General features: G+C 44.6%; 1 protein-coding gene across 1 annotated transcript in view; it reads left to right on the top strand.

Moving 5' to 3' along the window:
• The window catches only part of DUSP14 (dual specificity phosphatase 14), a 125,965-nt gene extending 105,861 nt beyond the window's left edge, over positions 1-20,104 (top strand). Inside the window, exon 2 of the mRNA XM_078683572.1 lies at positions 18,514-20,104. Coding sequence (XP_078539698.1) covers positions 18,613-19,209 — 597 coding nt within the window. The 5' untranslated portion in view covers positions 18,514-18,612 and the 3' untranslated portion in view covers positions 19,210-20,104. The remainder of the gene's footprint in view (positions 1-18,513) is intronic.
• The last annotated feature ends 5,396 nt before the right edge of the window (positions 20,105-25,500 follow it).

Genomic DNA, 25,500 nt, shown 5'->3' with positions numbered 1-25,500 from the left:
CATGCCATTCCAGTTTGGACCCAGCCATATGCAAATCAGTCTTGACTCTGCACCCAATGGGAACAGTCCAGCCTGAACTGGCAGGCCAGGTCCTCCCTGGACTGAAAACAAGCATCCTAGGACCGGTGTCGAGCTTTCAACCCTCATCAGGCAAGATAGCTTGACTCCAGTGGCATGGAGAGTACGGGACCCACGTCTGGGCATACCCACCCCACTCGGGGTGACAAATGCAAAAAGAACAATTGATGGACAGAATGCAGAACAATGTCATACATTCACCCCAGTACAGAGATCTGGGCCTAAATCTATCGTTTTTTTGCTCACCATGCCATTCCAGTTTGTCCCTGCACCATATACAGAAGCATGTTTCAGTAAACGTCAGGCTGGTGTGGGCTCTAGATGCAATTCAGTAGGTCGGAGTTCATGCAGCTGTTCCTTTATTAATTTTTCAGGATGTGAGTAAGATATAAAGTAGAGTCAAGAATCAAGTCCAGGACTGCAAATAATACACTTAACCGAGCTGGACATTTGGCAGATGCACCAGGCTATGTCTTTGTAAAACAAACAAAATGCAAAAAAAGATCATTAATAAATGGTTACTAGCACTGCAGAAACTTGATTTGATTGCAACAGCAGGAATACCGTCAACGGATCTGGCCGTAGAACTGACCAGTTTGAAAAGTGACCCGGCTAATTACCCAGATCCTTTAAATGCTAGTGACGAGCTTTTTCTTTTCTCTGTTTTATCCTTGGATTGCTTTGTTTTTATCAGTGAATGAATCTAAAAAACTCCATTTATGACAAGATGTATTCTCCATTGTGCAAAGTTTTATGGCCTCCAGCGCCCACGCTCGAACTGCGCCAGTCTCAGTGACTTGGTGCAACACTCTTGCAAATTTATTCCTGGACAAGATCTGTTCCATTCAAGCCAGTTTTACATCCTGTACTTCAGATTCTACAGCTTTTCTGACTGGTTGGTTGGCTAACACCCCTACCAATACTCGGTCAACTTTTGAGCCTATTGAGCTAGCTGGCTCGCTCAAAATTCTCAAATCTCCGAAGTCGGGCTCTCCGACTGATCCCTGCACCGCTAGACTTCTGGCCGCGGTTTCGGATACTATCAACCCCGAAGCCAAAAAAATTGTTAATATGTCTCTGTGGGAGGGTCGTGTCCCAGCTTCTTGGAAGCAGGCACAAATTCTCCCCCTCCTGAAGAAGCCATCCTTTGACCCTATGATACCAGGAAATTATCGTCCTATATCATTGCTTCCAAGCTTGGCCAAGGTTTGTGAAAAGGTCGTGACCAAGCAACTGACCAACTTTGTAGAGGTATCAGGTCTATTACATCCGGCCCAATCGGGATTTTGTGCCTCGTTCAGTACAGAGTCCGCCTTGTTGGAGGTGACAGAGGCAATTCGTGGGTGTTTGGATGCCGGCGGAAGAGCGGCATTGGTTATGCTCGACTTGCGGCGGCATTCGACACTGTACCACACTCCTTGCTTCTGGATCGCCTTTCGGCAATTGGGATCTCCGGCTCCGTCTGGAGTTGGGTCAAATCTTTCCTGGAAGATCGATCCCAGCAGATTTGGCTTCCCCCTTTTGTCTCGGCTCCTCAGCAGGTAGCTACTTCTTTTTAATATCTATGTTACTCCGCTGATTTATTTAGCGGAGTCACTTGGGGCTAAGGTGATGGCCTATGCTGATGATACCCAGCTCTTGTTCTCCTGGGGAAGGGCTGAGGATTCAGCTCTTGCTGTACAACAGTGTATTTCCTCTGTCTTTGGCTGGCTTTCTCAGGCACAGTTAAAATGCAATGAAGAGAAATCAGAGGTTCTTTTGTATAGCGCTTTTCCAGCTAACTTCCGAGAGAGGCTATGGCTTCCTGGTTTCCCTATGCCTAATACCATGGGCACTGCGGCAAGAAATCTGGGGGTCTGGTTTAATGACAATCTGACATTTTCTACCCAGGTTAAAAAGCTGGCAGGGACCTGCTTTGGCACATTAAAAGCCTTGAGGAAGTTCTTGCCTCTACTTCCTAGACCTGCCAAAGAAACGGTTGTCCGTGCTTTGAGTTTGTCTCGGTTGGATTATACCAATGCGCTCTATGCGGGCATCTCTGGCTACCTTCTGAACAAATTGCAGGTCATACAGAACTCGGCTGCTAGACTCCTACTGGGTATATCTCGCAGATGTAGTGTGCGTGGCCACTTGCGTTCTTTTCACTGGCTACCAGTGGAGGTGCGCATAAAATTCTAAACCCTGGTCATTGCCCAGAGGGCCTTGTACGGCCAGGGTCCTTCTTATCTTCAGAAGAGGTTTGTTTTTTACAATCCTATGATAAAGTTGCGGTCATCCTCCCAGCTCCTGATGCAGACCCCGAGATTTAAACGCCAGAGGCTCGGTGGGAGTTCTTTTATGCGCAAAGCTGCTTTGGCTTGGAACGCTCTTCCCATGTGCTTACGCAGTATTCAAGACTCAGTGATCTTCAAAAAAAAGTTTAAAACCTTCCTCTTTGAATAGCGCCTTGGTTAGTGGTTCCTTTTCCTGAGAGCGCACCAGGACACACTTCGGAGTATCTGTGCGCGATATATAAATGGATTTAACATGTACTAATCAGTGTCATGTTGTTCTTAACTTTAGTCAGGTTAGAGAATATAGCAAGGAGCGAATGCCAAGCGGTGGTAGTGATAATGAACTCTTACGACAAAAGGAAGAGAGGAATGTGAAGTAAGATGAGACCTAGAAGGTTTGAACACTTTGAAAGGAGAGGAGCTTTTTATAGATTTCTTTTCAGTTCAAAACGGGCCGATGAACCAATCTAGTGTTGATCAGACCATATTAAAGAGTAAGATACTCATATTGAATATGGGTATGTGGCCTAATCATGCTATTGGAGTTGTTTGTAACTATCTTGGCATTCATGGTTTTAGTGACTTCTAGGTGGTTGTTCTTTCTTTTGGGTTTCATAAGAACAGGTAATATTTGCTTATGTTATAGTTTTTTTATTTTGCCTATCAAAAGCCTCCAAGATCTTCTACCCTGCATGGGAGACTGAGGTCTTCTAATTAGATCAGGTTCACTAGAAGTATGCTATCCCCTCAAGAACGGGGCGTAGAGTGACTGGAGAATTCATCACGTAGACAAGCACGTTTTCAGAAAATTGGACTACATGGTGAGAGTAAAGCGAGCAGACTGGTATTATTCCCTTTCACAGCCTCCTTCCTCAAGCTTCAGATTCATCAGGAAGATCATTGAAAAAGTAGTCTATGTTCAACTCCGATACCACATCAATGTAAACCATCTGCCTGACTTCAGTCTGGCTTCAGATCACGCTGCAGCACGGAGAACACTACCTTACACATCGTAGACTTGACCATGGATGAAGATGACCTCCGCCTCCTGATATTGCTGAACCTCTGAGCTGCCTTCGACAGTCGACCATCCTGCCCTGTAACGAGCCCCGGAGTCTCGAATGGATTTACTAGAAATTTCCTTCACTGGTTCTCCTCCAATCTTTACAACTGACACCCGTTGGTTCGCATGGGCACCTCCAGTTCACAAACAATTCCAATCACCTGAGGAGTATCCCACGGTTTCATACGTTCACCTTTCATTGTCATCCTTTATATGGACCCACTTGGTGATCTGCTCACAGGTAATACCAGTTTCAACACAAGATTCACCAATATGCTGATGATACACAACTTTACTTGAAAGTCTCATCTGCTTCAGACATCCAACTCCTCAAGCATGGCCTACACATCATTCAGAACAGGCTGTCCAGTGCCTAGCTGAAGCTCAACAGTACCGGAAACAGTACAAACCTGGTTAAATGACAAGAAACTTGACTCCTTACAACCCCGACTTTCACCGAATGCCAAGTCACCTGGATTCTCTCTGGATATCAACCTACCCCTCGAGGAACTCCCTGTCAAAAATCAAACCTGGCCTGGTACCAGCTCTTTCTTCTAAATCCTTTTTTTCCCCGAATGTGACTTCAGAACAACTGTGTATCTGTGAATGGTATAATGCCTTGCCCTGTGGCCTACTAGACTCGCCATTGGCACCCCACAAGGGAATCCTAGATGCCACAGCACATCTCATCCAGGGTTTAAAGAAATATGATCACATTCCCCACCCATCCTGATGGCACCTTTTGACGACCCATACCATCCTCAAAATCAGCTGTATCATTTACAAAGCCATCACAACCAGCAGCCTGACTATCTCTGGTGGTTCCCCACATACCTAAATCTGAAAACCGTATCCCTGTATCCACCAGGACCACCCTAACGCAGCTCCAATTTACGAAATTCAATTTACTCACCTCCTTTAAAGAACACTTCATCATAGACAAGATAGCTGGATTGTGGACAGTGAATCCACTATCATTTGTTGGCTCTATGCTTGTCTTTGAACTTGTACAGTGCTCTTCTGGCTTTTGGCTAGATTTGCACTATAGAAACCCCATATGAATAAACATACTTTTAAGTTCCAGTAGCAAAGGTGACACGCAATTGTGTAATATCATACTTACAATACTTACAATATCTGGCCATGTCTGAATTTTATCAAGGTTTTGTATAAAACTGTTCAATTTCCTTAGGCATCAATTTCAGGACATTTTATTACTTTATTAATAAAGTATGTGCTTTTGCATGGATACAGCTCTAGCTCAATACAGAGTGTATTTTAACTATGGCAGGAGCAGTTCAAATACCTAGGTGCTTAACATGGAACAGTGCAGTTTATATATGGTCCAGTTGATACTGCATTGCATAACCCAGTATGTGATGTGTAAGGGGGTGGGCGTGTATTTGGGGCAGTAAAAGGGTTTGTACCGTGACGCTGGATTTTTACATTGCACACAGACGCAGGAGAAATCTGGTACACTTCATAATCTACTTCGGTCTATCCCCAGTTCTGCTCATTGTTATACTGCCTTCAATCCCTAGAAGAGAATGGACACGAAATGTTGCTGTGTAAAATATACAAGGAGCTAAGATTTAACTAGAAAGACCCTCACTGTTTTTGCATCAGTCTGTGTCCTGGAACCTGCAAACAATTGGAACTTCTCCCTCATTTGCTCATGACTCACAATCCCACATTCCCCTCCTCCTTCTGAGAAGGCTATTCTGAATTGTAAGTATCCGTTCACATTTTGACACGTCAACTTGGCCCTCCTTATAGGTAAGTTGTTAATGCTGGAACTTCGTCTGTTTTTATTGTATCAAATTGTTATGCAACGCAGTCCTGGCAATATTTGTGTTTACTTCTCTAACTGTCCTATAGAGATACACCAATACCAAAGGGAGAGGCTTTTGAAATGAATGGTTGGTATGAGGCTTCCGACTAATAACTACAGCCTTACGTCCTAACCTTATACCAAGACCAAGCACATCACCTTAAACATCCCAGAATGGGTTTTCTGTAGATCCTGGAGGTACTCTACTCATTCTCCAGGACTTTAGATGCAGACAGACTCCCATTAATCAGTCCTGCTCAAAGACCTACATTTTCTGTATAACTGCTTCTCTGCACTGCTTTTTAGGTCTCGCTATTATATTCCGCAGGGATTAATAGCGAGTATATAGTAGGCGAAACAAACTCTTGACCAAGCGCAGATTACGTGCAGTTCATGTGATCCAGTCGTGTGAGACGCGCGTGCACGTCAAACCCATCAGTCTCGCACCAGACTTCAATGGAATGCCTCCCGCGCTGCTCCCCCTCCCCCGTGCACGTCAAACCCATCAGCCTCGCACCAGACTTCAATGGAATGCCTCCCAAGCTGCTCCCCCGCCATTCAGACTTTCCCACCATCGTCCGCTCCAGTTTAACGGCCACGCAGGATATTAGTTTCACTTTCACGGCCGTGTCATGCTTGTTTTAAGCGCTGCGGCTTTGCACTTTAACTTTTAAATATTATTTTTTTTCTGCAATGCGCCACACCTCACTGCATATTTAACATGGAGGCGCAAATCATTCTTTTGTGGTGCATGGCTCGCCTAAATGAACTTTTAAAATTCCTCATTTTTTTTTATAACTGCAGCAAAATGCCATGCTTTCACTTTAACAATTGCGCCTATCGTCAGCAGTTCGGCTGCTTCTACTAATTTTGCCGGCTTTGCCTATGTGACCACATTGGCGCAGTTGTGTTGCCTGGACTTAGCTCTGAGATCCCTAGAGCCGCTGCAGACAGCGGCAGCAGCTCTGTTTACTTGCTAACGAAGCATCACAACAGAAATACGACGGGTAGCAGAGCCCAGAGCGGGGACAGCAACTTAGAGCATTACTGCCCTGGGGGCATTCACATCAGGCGGCATGCAAGGCGAGGGGGCACCATGCACACCACCGCTTCCAAGCAGCCAGACCGTTGACAACATGGCCAAAGATGTTTTTTCATTCTCCCCCACCCCCTTCTATGCATGTGTGTACGTTATTTCTGCTTTAACCGTCATCAAACTCTTTATCATACATTTATTTAAAACTATCTTTCTAATTTCCTTAAATAGCGCTCGTTCTGACATGGAATTTTGGGGCGCTGTGTCACCTTTTCTTATCAGTCACCTTTCCACCTGCTAATCTCATTTGTGTAATCTTAGTCAGCTGTAACAAGTTGAAGCCAACAAGAGCACTCTTCTTGTGTCAATCATGCAGTGCTTGGTTCAAGCTGTTTGTTAAACAGGCCGCGTGAAATATACAGTTCCTAGAGCACTCCTTGTGTCAAACATGCAGCGCTTGGTGCACACCATGTGTTAATCATGCCACATTCAGTTAGCCTGTGTGTTTGTTTGTAATATTTTGCTTTTTTTAGATATTGCTATTTTTATGTGCTTTAGTACTGCTCACCTTTTACCCAGTGCTAAACATGTAGTGCCCAGAGCACTCTTAGTTTGTTCAAACATGCAGCACTTGAGCACGTTGTGTGATAACCATGCCGCATTCAGTGCATCCATAAAAATGTAGCAATATTTGTATGCTTTTGGGACTGCTCACCATTACGTAGTATTACACACCAAGTGCCCCCTTGTGTGAAAAATGTAGCGCTTGTTGCACGCCATGTGTTAATCGTGGCATGTTAAAGATGCAGCACCCAGAGCATTGTCCTTGTGTCAGTTACGCTACTGGTGAGGGAGAGCCTGCATACACCCACATACACAGCCCTACCGTCCCGTCGCATGTGCTTTGCTGTTGGGAACCTTTACAGACAAATGTGCCAATAAAAAACATATGCTGCTTAGAAGTATGATAATCTTTCCAGCTACACGCAGCTATAAAGGATTCTTCCGTCTCCAGCAGTACAGACTTCTTCCTTTGCTAATTTACTTTTGTTCAGTGATTACAATGTTTCTAAAGGTGCTTACCAGGTCTACTCTGTATTGTAAAGGCTTTAGGCTACTTTAAACATGCTAAACAACTATTTGTCAGAAGTTATTTTCAAAGTGATATTTTTAGGGCTTTTGTATTGCATTTTGCTTCTCATCTTTTTATTATACTTTTATTGCACTTTAATTTGTGGTCAAATGTAACGCTTTTTCGTATAACTGCTGGAGTTTTAGTGCACAGAACCCCTGCTACCGCTCGAGGTGACAGTGTGCTTTTTGATAGTCATGAATAAAATACAAGAATAAATATGGTGATAGTGAGTATGTAACCGTCAATTTATACACATGGCTGGGTGTTTAGCCCTGATCTGCAGCATGAATGGTACAGAGAACTCACCCCTAGGGGGCAGGCTACTTCTGGAAACGGGCACATCTGTGAAATGTGTTGCAGTCTTCATATCATGCTAAACTGGGGCTCAAAATGCTGAAGGGATCTGTAGAATATGGAAAGCTGTTGGACATCTTTTTCAATCTGGCCCTTTTTAGGTCAGGCTTGATTCCTTTATTTTCATTCCCCTTCTCCTTTCAGGCAGTCTCATCCATTTTTGCCTCCTCGCCATCACTCCTCTATCCTGATGGTCATTCCTATTTTTCCATTCCCCTCTTTGCTATTTTCTTTCATATTTCTGCCCCCTCTCCCTTCTGCGTTTTACGGTTTCTACGTTGTCCTCTAGCCTCTATTTCAGTTACGCACCTCATCCCTCCAGCCCCCGCCTCTCCCATATCCCACGCATCATCCCCTCTCCTGATGTCTCCCCCTTTTCCTCACACCCCTTCACACTTCATCCTGTGACTGGCCGTGTCCCCACTATCTATCTATTGCCCTCACTCTATCTACCTATCTATCTATCGCCCTCACTCTATCTATCTATTGCCCTCTATCTATCGCCCTCACTCTATCGCCCTCACGTTATCTATCTGTTGCTCTCTATCCTATCTATCTATCTCCCTCACTCTATCTATCTCCCTCACTCTATCTATCGCCCTCACTCTATCTATCGCCCTCACTCTATCTATCGCCCTCACTCTATCTATCTATCGCCCTCACTCTATCTATCTATCGCCCTCACTCTATCTATGTATCTCCCTCACTCTATCTATGTATCGCCCACACTCTATCTATGTATCGCCCACACTCTATCTATGTATCGCCCACACTCTATGTATCGCCCACACTCTATCTATGTATCGCCCACACTCTATCTATGTATCGCCCACGCTCTATCTATGTATCGCCCACGCTCTATCGCCCACACTCTATCTATCGCCCACACTCTATCGCCCACACTCTATCGCCCACACTCTATCTATCTATCTATCTATCTATCTATCACCCTCACTCTATCTATCTATTGACCTCACTCTATCTGTCTATCTATCGCCCTCACTCTATCTATCTATCGCCCTCCCTCACTCTATCTATCTATCTATCGCCCTCACTCCATCTATGTATCGCCCTCACTCTATCTATCGCCCTCACTCTATCTATCTGTCTATCTATCACCCTCACTCTATCTATCTGTCTATCTATCGCCCTCACTCTATCTATCTATCTATCGCCCTCACTCTATCTATCTATCTATCGCCCTCACTCCATCTATGTATCGCCCTCACTCTATCTATCGCCCTCACTCTATCTATCTGTCTATCTATCACCCTCACTCTATCTATCGCCCTCACTCTATCTATCTGTCTATCTATCACCCTCACTCTATCTATGTATCGCCCACACTCCATCTATGTATCGCCCTCACTCTATCTATCGCCCTCACTCTATCTATCTGTCTATCTATCACCCTCACTCTATCTATCTGTCTATCTATCACCCTCACTCTATCTATCTATTGACCTCACTCTATCTATCTGTCTGTCTATCGCCCTCACTCTATCTATCTATCGCCCTCACTCTATCTATGTATCGCCCACACTCCATCTATGTATCGCCCTCACTCTATCTATCTATCGCCCTCACTCTATCTATCTATCGCCCTCACTCTATCTATCTATCGCCCTCACTCTATCTATCTATCGCCCTCACTCTATCTATCTATCTATCGCCCTCACTCCATCTATGTATCGCCCTCACTCTATCTATCGCCCTCACTCTATCTATCTGTCTATCTATCACCCTCACTCTATCTATCTATTGCCCTCTATCTATCGCCCTCACTCTATCGCCCTCACGTTATCTATCTGTTGCTCTCTATCCTATCTATCTATCTCCCTCACTCTATCTATCTCCCTCACTCTATCTATCGCCCTCACTCTATCTATCGCCCTCACTCTATCTATCGCCCTCACTCTATCTATCTATCGCCCTCACTCTATCTATCTATCGCCCTCACTCTATCTATGTATCTCCCTCACTCTATCTATGTATCGCCCACACTCTATCTATGTATCGCCCACACTCTATCTATGTATCGCCCACACTCTATCTATGTATCGCCCACACTCTATCTATGTATCGCCCACGCTCTATCTATGTATCGCCCACGCTCTATCGCCCACACTCTATCTATCGCCCACACTCTATCGCCCACACTCTATCGCCCACACTCTATCTATCTATCTATCTATCTATCTATCACCCTCACTCTATCTATCTATTGATCTCACTCTATCTGTCTATCTATCGCCCTCACTCTATCTATCTATCGCCCTCCCTCACTCTATCTATCACCCTCACTCTATCTATCTGTCTATCTATCACCCTCACTCCATCTATGTATCGCCCTCACTCTATCTATCGCCCTCACTCTATCTATCTGTCTATCTATCACCCTCACTCTATCTATCTATTGACCTCACTCTATCTATCTGTCTATCTATCGCCCTCACTCTATCTATCTATCGCCCTCACTCTATCTATGTATCGCCCACACTCCATCTATGTATCGCCCTCACTCTATCTATCGCCCTCACTCTATCTATCTGTCTATCTATCACCCTCACTCTATCTATGTATCGCCCACACTCCATCTATGTATCGCCCTCACTCTATCGCCCTCACTCTATCTATCTGTCTATCTATCACCCTCACTCCATCTATGTATCGCCCTCACTCTATCTATCGCCCTCACTCTATCTATCTGTCTATCTATCACCCTCACTCTATCTATCTATTGACCTCACTCTATCTGTCTATCTATCACCCTCACTCTATCACCCTCACTCTATCTATCTATTGACCTCACTCTATCTATCTGTCTATCTATCGCCCTCACTCTATCTATCTATCTATCTATCGCATCACCACAGCATCACTCAGCACCACCACAGCATCACTCCGGGGCACCACAACATCACTATGCGCTACCACAGCATCATCGAACGCCACAGTATCACTCGTCGCCACTATAGCATTAATCTGTGCAAACATTCAACAACAATTGGTTCAAATATGTTCTCTCAAAGTTTCAAGCTTTATTACAAATGTCACAAAAAGATGTTAATATTTCACTTCTGTTCTTGGATATTCGTCACAATAAAAAACACTGAACATAATCTTCACAAAAGTTATTTACAAAAGTTTAAGCTATTGCCATTATAAATTACAATAACTTTTATTTAGGTATTAATTATTTAAAACAATTAAAAGCCATTGTTATTTGTAATATCAATACATCTAAGTCACGTAAATACAACACATATTGCATTACAAATGCTATAGGTGTCACATTTGCGAAAGTTAAAACTATTGGCATTGTAAATGACAAAGCTATTAATTTCGCTATTTTCAAAACCAACACATAAAAAAATTATCATTTACAATACCAATAGCTCAAACATTCCTAATGCGAGACCTATTCATTGCAAATGCTTGTTTTAATGTAATTTCGTTAGTTGTTCCAGTACTAAAGTGCTGGTGCACCCTTTTCGTTTGTTTGACAAGAATGAAAAATTATCTTTAGGATTTTTAAGTGCGATACAGAACTGTATGTTAACACTGCTATGTCCAATACTCTCCACAGCGCTGATCGGGTCCTTGACGAGATCCTCTTTTATCCGCATCCATTTCAAACACTCCAGATTGAACAACTGAAACCGTAACCCAAGGTTAGTGTCTGAAACCATCTTATCCAGAGAAATCCACATTGGTGATGCTTAGAATCAGATAAATGTGACTGCAACTTTCTTTTCCAACCAAAAATACTTTAATGTATTCTCCAATATGTTTAAAATCAATTTCTATTATAAATGTACAGTCAGTATGTGTACGGTTAGAGTGCAATAGCAAGTTGAAATTGAGAAAAAATGACAGCAAACTTATGATTATGCATTATATTCTTATTGTGATCAAGTACTGAACTCTCAAAGGCAAACACTGGTATTGTTGGGGTAGAACATTACCTTCTGGTGTTGAGACAGGCCAGTTATTTGCACATTCTAATTGCTGAATCACTTTTCAGTTTCATTGGAATCCATTTACTCACCACTACCAAAGCTCTAAAAAGCCACCTAGGCCCTGTTCCATCTTAAGGGCAATCCCCCCTCTTAGCTTCAGCGTGGGTATTTTTTTTGTAGAAGGCTGGTGTGTTGCGTGATTGGCTTTTCAGAGCACAGTTACAGCTTAGGTGTGTTGTCTGTTGCTAGTTGATCGTCCTCGGAGGTTTTCTTTATGATTATTGATATACAACGGCTTAAGAGCCCACTGTGAGACTGGTCGAAAGTGGTTCTTGGTATGACAACTTTGTGACAGAGGCCTCGAATTTACGTTAACTAATCTTTGCCGCTGCAGTGTAAATCACTGCCCCTTCAAAAAGGTGGGTGAGTCGCAAAGGTAGGATGCATCCAAAGCCTTCGCTGAAGCCCTAGAAAATGTGGGGATGGGGTAACTTAACAAAAGATCATCTTTTCAGCTGATATCTTGGAGTGGTTAAGTCTGAGGGTTCTGGCTGCAATTCTTGTAAGGCACCCAAGATCCTTAACGAAGAATGCCGTGTGTCCAGTACACACCGGCAGACGCAGTTGACCCACACACTAAGCAAGCACAGCTCGGGTAACAAACAACATTTTAAAGCTCCATAACCAGATACAAGAGGCAGCCGCAATAAAATGTTTCTTAAGACAGGCTTCGCTCTTACACAAAACAATCACAGCGTGCGTAGCAGCAGTGCAAGCTTCCTTCACACAAAGAACAGGTGGAGCCTAATCAACAGAACTGCAAGCGTTTCACACATAAAACAGCCGAAATATATGAGGGATCTGACCTGATGCAATGTCTATGAGGCTTAGCAATCTGTTTCAACCTAGAGAGTAAAGGATTTGTATAAAACAGGCCACTCTCCCACAGTTATACCAGTGGGCACTTGTCAGGCTGACAGTGCAATTGTTGCACTTCTGTGCAAAGGCCATGAAGTGGTGACGGAAGAAGATAGCAATGGTGTGCGACTTCTATGCATCCTACTCCTAATTACTGAAACAACACTGCAACCATTCCACTGGAAGTTCCCAATCAACTCTAAATACCAAAAGGCACTTAAAAAGAGGACATCCTGGCACAGGAGGAGGGTGTTCTCCGTAAGTTAGACCTCAGATGGGCACAGCACACAAAAACACTAAAACATTGTGCCACTTGGAAAAACTTCCCAATAAGCATTGGCAAAACCAATGTGCAAAGTATATTGGCTTTGTCAACATTTTTACACATGTTGCACAGCACTACAGGCTGCTGGGAAACATGGGGTATGGTACAGAATAAGAAAAGCGCTATGACGCCGTCGCTTCATTTAGCTTTTTTAAGAACTCTAAGCCATGTTATATCTAAATAACATTAATAAAGTTGGATGGGTGTCGCTCACTCTCAAACCAATCACAGCCTGCAAAGCAGCAGTGCAAACTGAGTGTGGTGCGCAAGCTACTTAAGGAGGGGGGAAGAGGGAGGTTTGAGCAAGAATGGGACGGTGGGAGGCGGATAGGAGCTTGGAGGGAGCACACAAAATCATAGATAGCAGGGGGAGGGGAGACGAATTGCAGACACATGCACCCTTATAGAGTAAATGAAGAAAAGTAAAAAATGAACAAAAAAAAGTACATGTAGAAGCGCGCAGCCAGTGGAAGGACACTGGCCGCAGACAGGAAGCTGTAGTTAGTTCGGGCTACCTGGCAAGGACAAGCACTTGAAACCCCAGGAGGAAGCAGGAGACACTGACTAATAAGAAGCAAGCAAACAAGAGTGACATTGAAGCCAACCAATAGTAAATGATGGGCGGGCTTTAAGTCCCCTTTACACTTTTAGTCTACAAGAGATTTCGCAAGCGACAGTGCAAGTTCTGTCTGCAGGCAAAATCTAAAAAGGAAAGGTTTGAAGTACTCTGGTGATGGCAACGACTTTGCAAACTGATCACCCGGGGTCCAAAATCCTGCTTAGAAACTTGGTTAACGACCCATAAATAGATTTCAAAACTGGACCTATTTTAGTCCAGCTCTTTCCAAGTTTGTTGGCATGTGAAGCCACTCACTTGGAGAAAGCAGGCTCTGCACACATCTCTGCTCACAGCAAGGGCATTATCGCAGGTCTGGCTGCCAACTGCAGGCCCTGAATATTCATGCCATTGTCTGTACTAACATGGTGTGACAGAGCAGGCTTTGTCTGGGCTGAAGCAGAAAATGAAGGGAAAAATGTTCCTCTGGAATTAGTCATGCTCTTTATGCAACAGAAAGCCATTAAGTCCAGAGTTCTGCAGAGGCTTGAATCTGGTTGCATCGGATGTCTGCCTGAAATTCTTATGTGGGATTCAGAGCTTTGGAAGAAAGAACTGAACGTTCCAAGCCCAGAGCTGCATTTGTGCTGCGTTCGACCTTAGAAAGATGTCAATAGCCTGCAAATCAAGGTAATGCGTGCTCAAAACCAGCATCAACAGTGCCAACATACAATAACTTCCTTCGTGATTCGGATGCAAAACCTTAGTAACAGGGTCACCACAGATAAGTAATTAGGAAACAAATTGACTCGCTTTTGTTTTTGTGTGTGGTTTTTATCTTGGACTTGGCCCAGCCAAACACACAGTCTTGTAAATGCTGTATGGAGCATGTGCATACAGTAAGCAGAGTTCTACGCGTACTGTAAGTGTTACACTATCTTTGGGCCTTTTAATTTTACTAAAATTATGTTTATAATATTCTTACCATTAGGAACATTCAGCAAGCCCTCCTCATCCTTTGGTCTGTTATGAATTTCCCAATTTTCGTCTGCCACTGCAGCATGGGACAATCGTTCAGCTCACTTTTGCCATTGGCTAGTTTCACTGGATGTCACTGCATTTTGCCCTTTCTAATGGAGAACACCCACACACAAAGTAGTTCTTGCAAATGCTAGCGACTGCTGTCGCAAATGTGTGCTTTGAGACCAAAAATATAGTTTCGCATTTAGCCTACATTCCCGTTGTTGCATTTTTAGATTACTGAGTCCTCAGCAGTTTCCCCAACAATATTTTCCAGCAGGCATTGGTCTTGCTATAAATGAATGTTGTATGGTATTGTGAAGCATTACAACTAGATAGCATGGGAATGAATCTGTATTTGTGTGAAAGCAAAAATCTGTAAAATAATATTGGTGTAGGTTAAACGTCACATAACCGTTGCACTGTCAAGCCAAACCTAAAAATCCATGTAAGCTAATGACTGCCCTCCTCCCCTCAGTGCTGCTGTCAGTGAAAAACAACAAATTATCTACTTAACGAAGACAAATAATGAAAGCGATCACAACTATGTGGGGGGCAAGCGCCTTTTTGTTGAAGCACGCAGCTTCTGCCCAATCAAATCATGTTTTCCTGGCTCCCAACATGTAGGCGGAGCCAAAGCCACACTCTTGGGTAGTGTCACATACATGTTTTGCAACAGCTGCACTGTCAAGCCAGACCATAAAAGCCATAACCAAACAAATAAAGCATTGACAAAGCCAAAATACTCGAAGCCAACGCTAGACTTAAATGCTTTGCCAGTGCTTGTTGCATTAGGAGTGTAGTGTACGCAAATAGATTAAAAACACAGGATTGATTATTTTATGTGCTCAACACAGCACAATTTGTAGCATGTGCTTAGTGCAGTCAGGCCACTGACGGAACATTAATACTGCACTTCTTGCACCATGTGCTTAATATAGGTAGACTCACAATAGACATGTGTAACAGCATTCTATTTGTCTGCTCTTGAAGACAGGGTAGGTAGGCCCAAGGCTGGTCCGGGTATGCTAAAACTCTTTGGAGCATGTTCATATTTGTAAAGTTCTAAGAACTCTTTACATTTTCTAGCTGTGTGCAGCACCCTTTGTAGGGAATTGCAACGACCATAAACCGACTGTCTGATGTTTGCTGGCGTTTGATTGTGTGAGATTAGTGTTTGTGTAGATTAATGTGAAGGTACATCACATTCGATCCTGCAAGCTTGCTGTAGAGTGTTATGGGTGTGTGTGTGAAAGAATTCATGTTTTCCTGTATTGAGTCCCTGGCCAGTTGTCCACCTCTGTCAGGAAAGGGTGTACTGTAACTACGCATTGCAATTCCCCTATTTCATTTTGGTGCAGGAGCTTTTGTCTATACCAGATTTATCAAAGTGTTTCTGTGGTCACAGCGGTGCATGACACTGCAGTTGGGTGGTCATTGTTTAAGTTTATTATATATGCATTTGATGCTGCTTTGAGTGCATGAGGATGCTAGGGCTCTCTAACACGTTATTGTGCTGATTGTGAGCATATTGGCCTGTGGTGATGGGTGCATCCTAAAAAGGACTGTTTTCTAAGGCAGACCTTGCTCATGTGTAAGTGTGATCAGCACCGGGGGGAGGGGCGGGGAGGGAGGAAAAGTCAATATTTTATGAAATTATAGTGTGCAAAACAGGGTGTAACATGATAGACCTACTTCACACCAGAGGCTGCGTTTAGTCTGTCTGTAGATGCAGCCTGTAACCCATCTTCTCCAAAGCCATGTTTTCCAGGAATGTAATTATATATGATTTGCAGATATTCGGTAGTATACAGTTCTCTCAGACATCTAGGGTGTAGAACCCACAGCACTTGCCACCACTTGCCTCCTGTGTCAGGTCATGTGTTCTGGGCCTTTGTTACCGCAGGGCAGTTAGGTCTTGTATTAAGTATGGCTTGCTGCTGTTGGAGGCACAGGAACTCGGTAGTAAAGCTAGCTCACTAAGATTCAAAGGAGCTTCATTTTGGCTTTAACTTCATAAGGTAGTGACATTGAATGGCCAAGGCTTATATTTGGAGGGCAGTGTGGGAAGAACAAGTTCAGGAAGCATATGCATCACTCAAAAGAAATATGTTCAAGTAGTGTTATTCCTTCTGTGGCACACTCAGATCAGTCACTCAGACATGTACACATCCTCACGCACCCCTCGTTCAAACTCAAGCATTTCCCACAGTCACTCACGCACTCAAGACTACGCACCTCGCTTGCTTTCTCTCACTGACGCCCCCCCCCCCCCCCACTATCTTTGCATTCATCTCTTGCACCATCTCAACTGCCCTTGATGGTACTAAGGCTGCTGTCCCCAGTTGTGGTCCCTTAGCAGAGGCGTGGTCCCTTACACCAGTATCTGGGTCACCATTACCTTATACCAGCTCGGAAGCATGTGTTGTCACCCTGGTGAACATGCACGCATTTCCTGATACATGCCAGTAGAGAACCCTAGGAAAGAGAAATAGGCCTTGGGGAAAGTGACTGAGGCTATCCTCTGAACCGGTACAGACTAACCACTGAACACACTGTCCAGAGAATTCAATCACAAGAAGCTGCTATTTCAAAGGGTCAAGGAAAGTGAGAATGTGTATGTGATGTAAGACCCTATTGAGATCACTAGAAATACATATTTTCTATGAACTGTAAAGACTCTCGAAAGTGCATCATGTGCTTACACCCTTTAGTACTGAGGAAGTGACAAAACGCCCTACTACCATATTCCACCCCATTTTTTGGTATTTACTGCAGTTGTCATTTAAGCGTCCATACCTTTTTTTCCAGAAAAGTCAGCAAGGGCAAATATAAGTACTTTTTTTCTCCCCACATGTTGGGGGTGCTACCAAGGGATTGTGAATTACCCCACAGTGACCTGAGACAATAGCCAAAATATAGCAAAATGTTTTTGAAAAATGGGAAGAAAGTATTGTGAATGTACGTTTTGTTCCCCCTAACTAGTATCAACAAAACCTTTGTTGTGTGACTTTGCCTTCTTCCCAGCTTTCAGGAACAGTCAAAGTGGTAATAAGTATTTCCTATCATTGTGGTTTCTACCTGCTTGCAGTTTGTCGGGATACGTGGAATGAAACCAATGGGTGTACATTTCTGAAAAGTAGACAAAACAAACCAGTTACTTACCTTTGGCAATGTACTTTATTGAAGAGAGACTGTCCCAAATGTGTCACCATTTGACTATTCCTAGGTGTCAGAACCGTGTGACTCTCCGTTGACTTGTTCCAGTCCGGAAAGGATTAGAGCCTACTTATGCGTCACTCCAGTGTGCTGATGTTGCTTTTGAGAGTGTTTTGCAGATGTCAGTTGCCCTTGAGAGTCTCTGAGCCCCCACACACAGGGCCACAAAAGGAAATTGGTGTAACCAGTGTGCAGATTCCTAGACTAGGAATCTAGTTGTCTTTTTTCATAGGTGAGTATTTTGCTGGGCATTTATTTTTTTGCTGCAGTATGCATTTTGAGCTGAGAGCCTGTGTTTGGTAATCTGTATTCATTCACCTCTGCTCCAATGAGGGAGCACGCTTCGACTGCTTGACCACATTTACCACTGACAGTCAAGTGCGGAAGAGGTACTTAGCCCAGGTACTTACAATTCATAGTAGGCAGGAGCCCGGGACATCAGGGGGTAAAAGCCTCAACCCCTTTTCTTCTGGACAGACGTCAACAGCCAATCTCAGGCTGATTGGCTTATTAACTACCCCCCCTATGTTTTTTTCTGCCATGCTCTCTGTTCAGTAATGAGGCATTAGGGTTGAAAAGTAAAGGACATGAATGTGGGAAGTAATTATGTATATGTTTTATAGAATAGGAATGCGTGACAGGTTGCATCACACTGCTGTAATTAAAACATGTATTTTGTCACACATTTGCCATTAAAACGTATATTAAAATATGAATGTCAAAATTTGCTTTACATTTTGCAGGAAATCTGAATCGGCCAAGCTGGAAAAGTGAATATCCGACGGGAAGGTCACCTGAATGTCTGCCTCTTCACGATGGAAGTGTGAGTGATAACCAGTCCAATGAGTTCAAGAAGCCACAGTTACCTCCAGAGGACCTTCCTGCCTCCCCGTCTGGTTTCTGATGGGTCACTTGGGGGTATTGCAGAGATCACCTCTTCTCTTTACCTTGGTAGGGGGAGTGTGGCTTCCAACCGTACTCTGCTACTGTCCCGGGGCATCACCTGCATCATCAACGCCACAATTGAGATCCCAAACTTTAACTGGCCCCAGTTTGAATATGTAAAGGCCCCATTGGCGGACATGCCTCATGCTCCAATTTCTTTATATTTTGACAGCGTTGCTGATAAGATCCACAGCATAGCCCGGAAGCATGGTGCCACTTTGGTACACTGTGCCGCGGGAGTGAGTCGATCGGCCTCGCTCTGTATCGCCTATCTTATGAAATACCACAAGGGGACCCTGGTGCAGGCCTACAACTGGGTCAAGGCAAGGCGGCCCGTCATCAGACCCAACGTGGGATTCTGGAAGCAGCTGATAGACTACGAGCGCAAACTGTTTGGAACGAGTACGGTAAAAATGGTGCACACACCATATGGCGTTATGCCAGACCTTTATGAGAAGGAGAGGAGGAGCGTCTTCCCTTACTGGGGGATTTAACACACCTGCCCCTTCCTCACAAGAGCACGATGAAGAGAGATCCTTCAGATAAGATTGATCCGTGAGGGCAACTTACACATGAAGCATTGTATGAAATGTAAGCAGGTCAAAGAAACAAAACAGATGGAGGTGAGTTTTTAGACAACACAAAGCTCTGATAGAACCTCAGCGTGCGGGAAGTGTGGCAGATTTGTTCGCTCAACAATTCCCGCAACTACTCAGCGAGTGATAAACATTGGCAAGAAGAACACTGCAGAGCCGATGCAAACCTTGGACACTGGTCAAAAATGTTTAGTAAAGTAGCTTCAATAGACTGATCAGACACTTGAAACCTTCCACCAATTGTATAATCTGGCTCAGCTGGCTGCCATCTTCATCATAAGATAGGGGAGGTGGCTCTATGGATTGGCATGAGGCTATGACTTCCCTGCTGGATCTCTAGATGTAACCTGTAATGGGTTTCTAGCAGTGACAAAGCCTTACTCTTGAGTTGGTGTCCTCAATGTTGTTGACAGGTGTCCCCTTCACACAAGCAGTGGATGCCAAAGTTGACAGACTTGACCTAGAGACCAAGGTTTGAATGAGTGGAGTCAGACCGATTTTCTCGCCTGCCTCAGTAGTCTTGATGACATTGGTGGGCAGCATGTTGAAGCAAACACTGCTATGGGAGATCTTCAGCTGCAGTGCTTTCCAGGAGCAGTAAATTCACACTCCGCATACACATGTCCAGGGGGGAGTGTGTGTGTGCTTAACAAAAAATAGCTATTCATTACCTGCCTTTTTTTATTTTAAAGTACGTTGCAAGCCTTTGGCTGTGAAGTAAGGCGCACCAAATATTAGCAAAGTCATCATAAACATACCCAGCCAACACAGGCCACGCGTCAGACAACTGTGGACCTAAGGGTGCTGATTGAATGGTCTGAGCGCACACTTCAGTCAGGCAAGCAGTCTCGTTAGATTTAGTTTCATCTGAACCACGTCAAGTACTTCAAAACTGTCCGCAGAAGGCTCAGGGGCAGATTTACAAGCCCCCTGCGCCACCAGTATGTCACTTTTCGTGACTTACTGGTGGCACAGGGGGGTCCACCATATTTACAAGGACAGGAAAAGCCACCCTGCATGACTTCTCTCCTCGTAAATATGGCCCCTTCACACGCAGGACTTTGCATTGAAGGGGCGTTCCATGGGTGTTGCTGTGGGTGTTCCCATGGAACAAGACATCTCCAGATTTACGAGAAGTCCTAAATCTGGAGATGGGTCTGAATGCTACGCCACCCTAGAGGTGGCGTAGGGAGGCGCAACGAGGAGAACTGTTTTCATTTGTCCTCATTTTTTCCTCTTTCAATTCGTGCTGCATTCTACAGCATGCATTGAAAGAGGAAAAAGCAGTGGGAGAGGTGTGGCGCCGCGGCCAGGGCGACTGACGCTGGAATCTGGGGACCACGGTTCGATCCCCGGCTCCGGCGGCAGGTTAGCCCAGCACCATGTGACTCTGGGCAATAGCTCGCTTAATCTTCCCGACGGCCCCCAGCGCCTAGAGACCCTTACGGGTGATTGTGCGCTTTACAAATGTGGACTTTACTTTACTTTAGTGATTGTTTTTGTTCAGGAAGGTGCCCCTTCCTGCACAAAAACAATCTCCCAATGGCGCAGGCATCCTTGCACCATGGTGCAAGGGTGCCGGCGCTTCACAGCTGTTTGTGCGCCAGCGCAGGGGAGAGCACAGGAATGTTACATATTCTTGTAAATATGTTGCATTCTTGTGCTCTGAAAGTGCCACAGTGTGGTGCAGCCAAAGGGCTTGCGGTGCCACGCTGAGGCACTTTCTTGTAGATCTGCCCCAGAGTTCCTTGTGGTATGGAAGGCATATGGTTCCCTGCTGGCTGAGAGTAGCCATACCCACCAGTCAGGCATGCAGCCAGCCTGAGCGACTGTTCAATAGCTGTGGAGCTGCTTCGCCTGCCGCAGTCTTGGCTCGCCGCCTCTCTTCTGGCGGGGTGGCTGTCAGGGCACTGCCTGTGCATTTCAGACTCTGCCTGCTGCGCTCCATCGTGCTGCTGCCTGCAAGTATCTATCACCTTAGTGTACCACTCGATAGGCTCACGATTGGCTTCCCAGTAACAGCTGTACCTCTATACACAGAGATGTAAACAAAAGAGAAAACCACAGCTCATTTGCTGGAAACCAAAACCCGTACTCTGTGGTTATTAATGGTAACCAGGCCAACTCCTTAGCAAAGTGTTATTTTTCAATGCACACAATTTCTGATATGAAATTTGCTATTTAGTGTGATTTCGAGATATTATTAGCTATGCTAATCCTCGTTTTCTTTTTCTGCATTGCTTTGCTCAAGGCTCCCACCCTCCTCCCAAATGAGGAACAAAAAAACAAGACAGTTGACAGGATACTATTGCGCTGTAGAGATAGATAGGCAGATACGTAGATTATGAGTTATCCTGAGGGTAGGGACTGTGGAAGGCTAGGCGCTGCAAAAGTCAGCCACGTATCAGATTATGGCTGCCCTGTATGTCTCTACATTGTATATCTGTTAACACGTCACGGTCAATGTATTCCTAAATGTGGCTACTTTAACCAACATCTGAAAATCTAGAATTAAACTTTGCCAAATGGTAGACGGGGTAAATGCGAAAATTTAGACAAACTATTTACGGCGTCTTTCAGCACAAGTGTACCACAAATCTTAGATAATGCACAGAGAGAAAGGCGCACACACACAATTTATACACATTATTTTAATATTTTGAAACCAGCCCTCAAATCTTATCTTAGGTATGTTGTAAGTTATTGTGGCATAAAAACATTTGACAGGTAACTATGGAATATGGGAAATATTTCACAGCAGCATATGAAATACAGATTTCATTACAAGACCGGAGGCTACATTAAGCATACATCTTTAATGCAGATCCCAGCAGCCGCATCACAATATAACAGTTCCAAAACAGAACAAAGGCAACAGCTAACAGCCATGAGCCAACAACACACAGCCTCTTTTAAATGCGGCTCCCAAGCAGATAAGTCTTACTTTAGCTTGTCTCTGTCTTATCTCTCTCTTTTAGATTTTGAGCTTATATTTATTATTATTCTGCTATATTATCGCTATGCTGTTGTATTTAGCTGTTCTATTTAGCTACTGTTGTATTTAGCTGCTCCTTTGGTATGGGTGTGCTCTTATAGCGTGGTACTTTCCTTTCCCCGCAATACTTCACACCCTTCCCCACCAATTTCCAATCTATGGAAATTCCCCTCATCGCAACCCCCCCCCCCCCCCCTCCTCAGAGTGTGTGTAGCGCTTATCGCGATGTGTGACCTTCGTCTAGAGCCTTTTTATTTTGACTCTCCATGTTATTGACTCACTCCTAACGTGCCTCGCACGTCTCCTCTGGCGATGACCATCGTTTTCCGTAAGTATACATAATTGTTTATTTTTCGTACTCCTCGGAGTCTCTCGCGCTCTTGACGAGAGACTCGGAGCCTTTAGAGGAATGACCCTTGGCAACCGCGACACTGCGTAGTCGCGTTGCCAAGGGCATTTTCTTAAAATGCTTCGCCCCGTAGCATTGGAGTTTCCTTGGCAACCCCTCGTCTCCGCATTTCGCTCGTCATCGCGAGTGACAGTTTGTGTGTCGGCGAACTTCCCCTTCTGCTCGAATACTTAGCCAAACCTTACAATTTATTGGGATTTACTGTACCCGAGTTCTTTTCTCGGTGGATCTCATTTATTGTGTCTCAGCTAAGCACATTATTTGTGATTTCTTGCCTACACATATTTGGCTTTGGTCTTCATCGCTTGCCTTTACTCCCCTGTTAGAGCCATATTATTAGTTAGTCTCATGTCTAGCTCAGGCTCCGAAGAGGCTTCTGCTCCCTCCCAAGACCTGGCCAACGTCAAATTTAACAAAATGCTCCAGAAGGAGATGAAAACCTGTCTGAGGGAGGGGCTCTCTCAGATCATCAGTTCTAAGCGCCCCCCTCAAGAAGACGGCTCAGCCCGGGATAAGAGACAGAAGAAGAATAATTATAATGAATTGAGCATGGAGGGTCTTTGCACCTCATTGGATAAAGGAGGTCCTAGCACCTCAAGGAGTGAAGGAGGTCTTCGCACCTCAAATACTTTGGGTGTCCCTGGCGGCACAAAAAAACAAGGTGTCCGAAGCGACACACGCTTAACCGATGCTCACGATAGCTATGATGAGATTGGATCAGATGACTCTGAATTTCTTGACGAGTATGTCCTCGACCTTAATGATGAGGATCAGGACTTCGGAGAGCCTATCGAAGAGGGAACACCCTCCTCAAAAGATGTGATCTGTAACCCCTTGGGCGAGGAGATGCTCTCACCTCAAAACTTAAAACACCCCCGAAGCTCTGAATGGTTCCCTCAGGAACACGTTGCGAAGTTTGTTAAAAGATGGATCAGATTCCCTTTGGAGAGGGAGACTCGCAACATTCTAAGAGCAGAATGCGCTAGACCTTCTGTGGGTGATAAGTCTTGTTACACCCCCAATCTCGACCCTGATCTAATTAAATTTCTTTTTAAGCTGGGGCGTGACCCCAGGAAAGGTATGGAGAAATCCCTTAAAGTTTGCCAGGATCGTCTTCTCGACGTCCTTGGCCCTCTCACGAGGATTCTCGACTCTGCAGAACAGAGCCACATTGATGGCACTCACCTCGATGCCGAATTAATTAGAGGCTGGAGCCAAAGGGCCATTATCCTCTTGGGAAATGCGAATGCAGGCATCAACGCCTAAAGGCGTAGAGTGGTCCTCACTCGGATTAACCCTAAGCTCAGTGATCTTGCCGATAAAGAACCTACCAAAAACCAGAAAGGACTCCTCTTTGGAGAAGATTTAATTAAATCCCTTGGGAAATATGTCTCGACCTTTACGGCCCTCGACAGGGCGCAACAAAACATAAGGAAAGTTTTTAATTCTGGTAATAACCTTTTCGGAAGGGCCGGAAGACGAGGCCAATCTTCCGGCCGTTACTTCCAGAGGCCCAACTTTAGAGCACGTGGAACTGGCAGAGGATAGCAGCAATTTCAGCAGTACCAGCAATATTCAAGCCCGCAATTCTACCCTCAGAGAGGTAGAGGACAGCGTGGCAGAGGTTTCAGATCTCGTGGATCAAGCGTCCAGAATAATCCCTCAGGTGAGTGTTCCCCCTCTTCCTTCCCTTTCTTTCCCCTTAAAGGTAGGGGGCAGACTGAAATATTTCTTAAAAAATTGGGAATGCATCACTCAAGATGCGTGGGTTCTGAGCACCGTGAAAGGCTTTACAATAGATTTCGACTTCGAACCCGTCCAGACTTCGCTCCCGATGAGTATTCCCATGTGCCCGGCTCAACAAGCCATCATCGAAGAGGAAATCTCTTCAATGATTCAGAAAGGTGCAATACTGGAGGTTCCCATGGATCTCATGGGTTTCGTGAGCAACCTTTTTCTAGTCGAAAAAAGGACAAGGGTTGGAGGCCGGTTATAAATCTCCGCCAAGTAAACAGATTCATTTCTTACAGACATTTCAAGATGGAAGGTATTCACCTTCTGAGGGACCTTCTTCTAGAAGGGGACTGGTTAGTCAAACTAGACCTCAAAGACGCCTATTTTACCATTCCCATGGCCAAGATTCATCAGCGTTTCCTCCAGTTTCTATGGAAAGATCGCTTATACCAGTTTCAAGCTCTGCCCTTTGGTCTCTCTTCCGCACCATGGTGCTTCACCACGGTTATGAGGGCCGTTGTGTCTCACCTAAGATCAAGAGGTGTTCGTCTCATTATCTACCTGGACAATATTCTCATTATGGCGCAAGAAAAATTGCATTTAATTCAGGACCTGGATTTTTCTATGAAACTCATAGAAAGCCTAGGTTTCATTATAAACAAGGAGAAATCTTCCCTGATTCCCTCAAAATCAATAGAATTTCTGGGTTTCACGGTCGACACCTCTCGTTGCCTCCTCCTTCTTCCTTCCAAGAAAATCTCAAAAATAAAAAAGCAAATAAAGCATGCTTTAAGCCGTCAGACTCTCTCCCTCAGGGACTTGGCCAGACTTCTAGGTCTTCTTTCATCTTCAATTCAAGCAATATTTCCAGGCCCACTCAACTATCGGGCTCTTCAGAGGGTCAAAGCAAGAGCTCTGAGATCAGGTCTCTGGTATGGGGACCTTATTTCTCTGGATTCGGATTCCCGTTCGGAATTGCTTTGGTGGCTGAACAACCTGGAGGCATGGAACGGGAAAGCCATTTTTGCCTCGTCCCCGGATTTCGTCCTGG

Source organism: Lissotriton helveticus, chromosome 3_1, assembly GCF_964261635.1.
Source record: "Lissotriton helveticus chromosome 3_1, aLisHel1.1, whole genome shotgun sequence".
NCBI lineage: Eukaryota > Metazoa > Chordata > Amphibia > Caudata > Salamandridae > Lissotriton > Lissotriton helveticus.
Note: the sequence above shows the minus strand (reverse complement) of the source record. Positions and strands in the feature narration are given on the sequence as shown.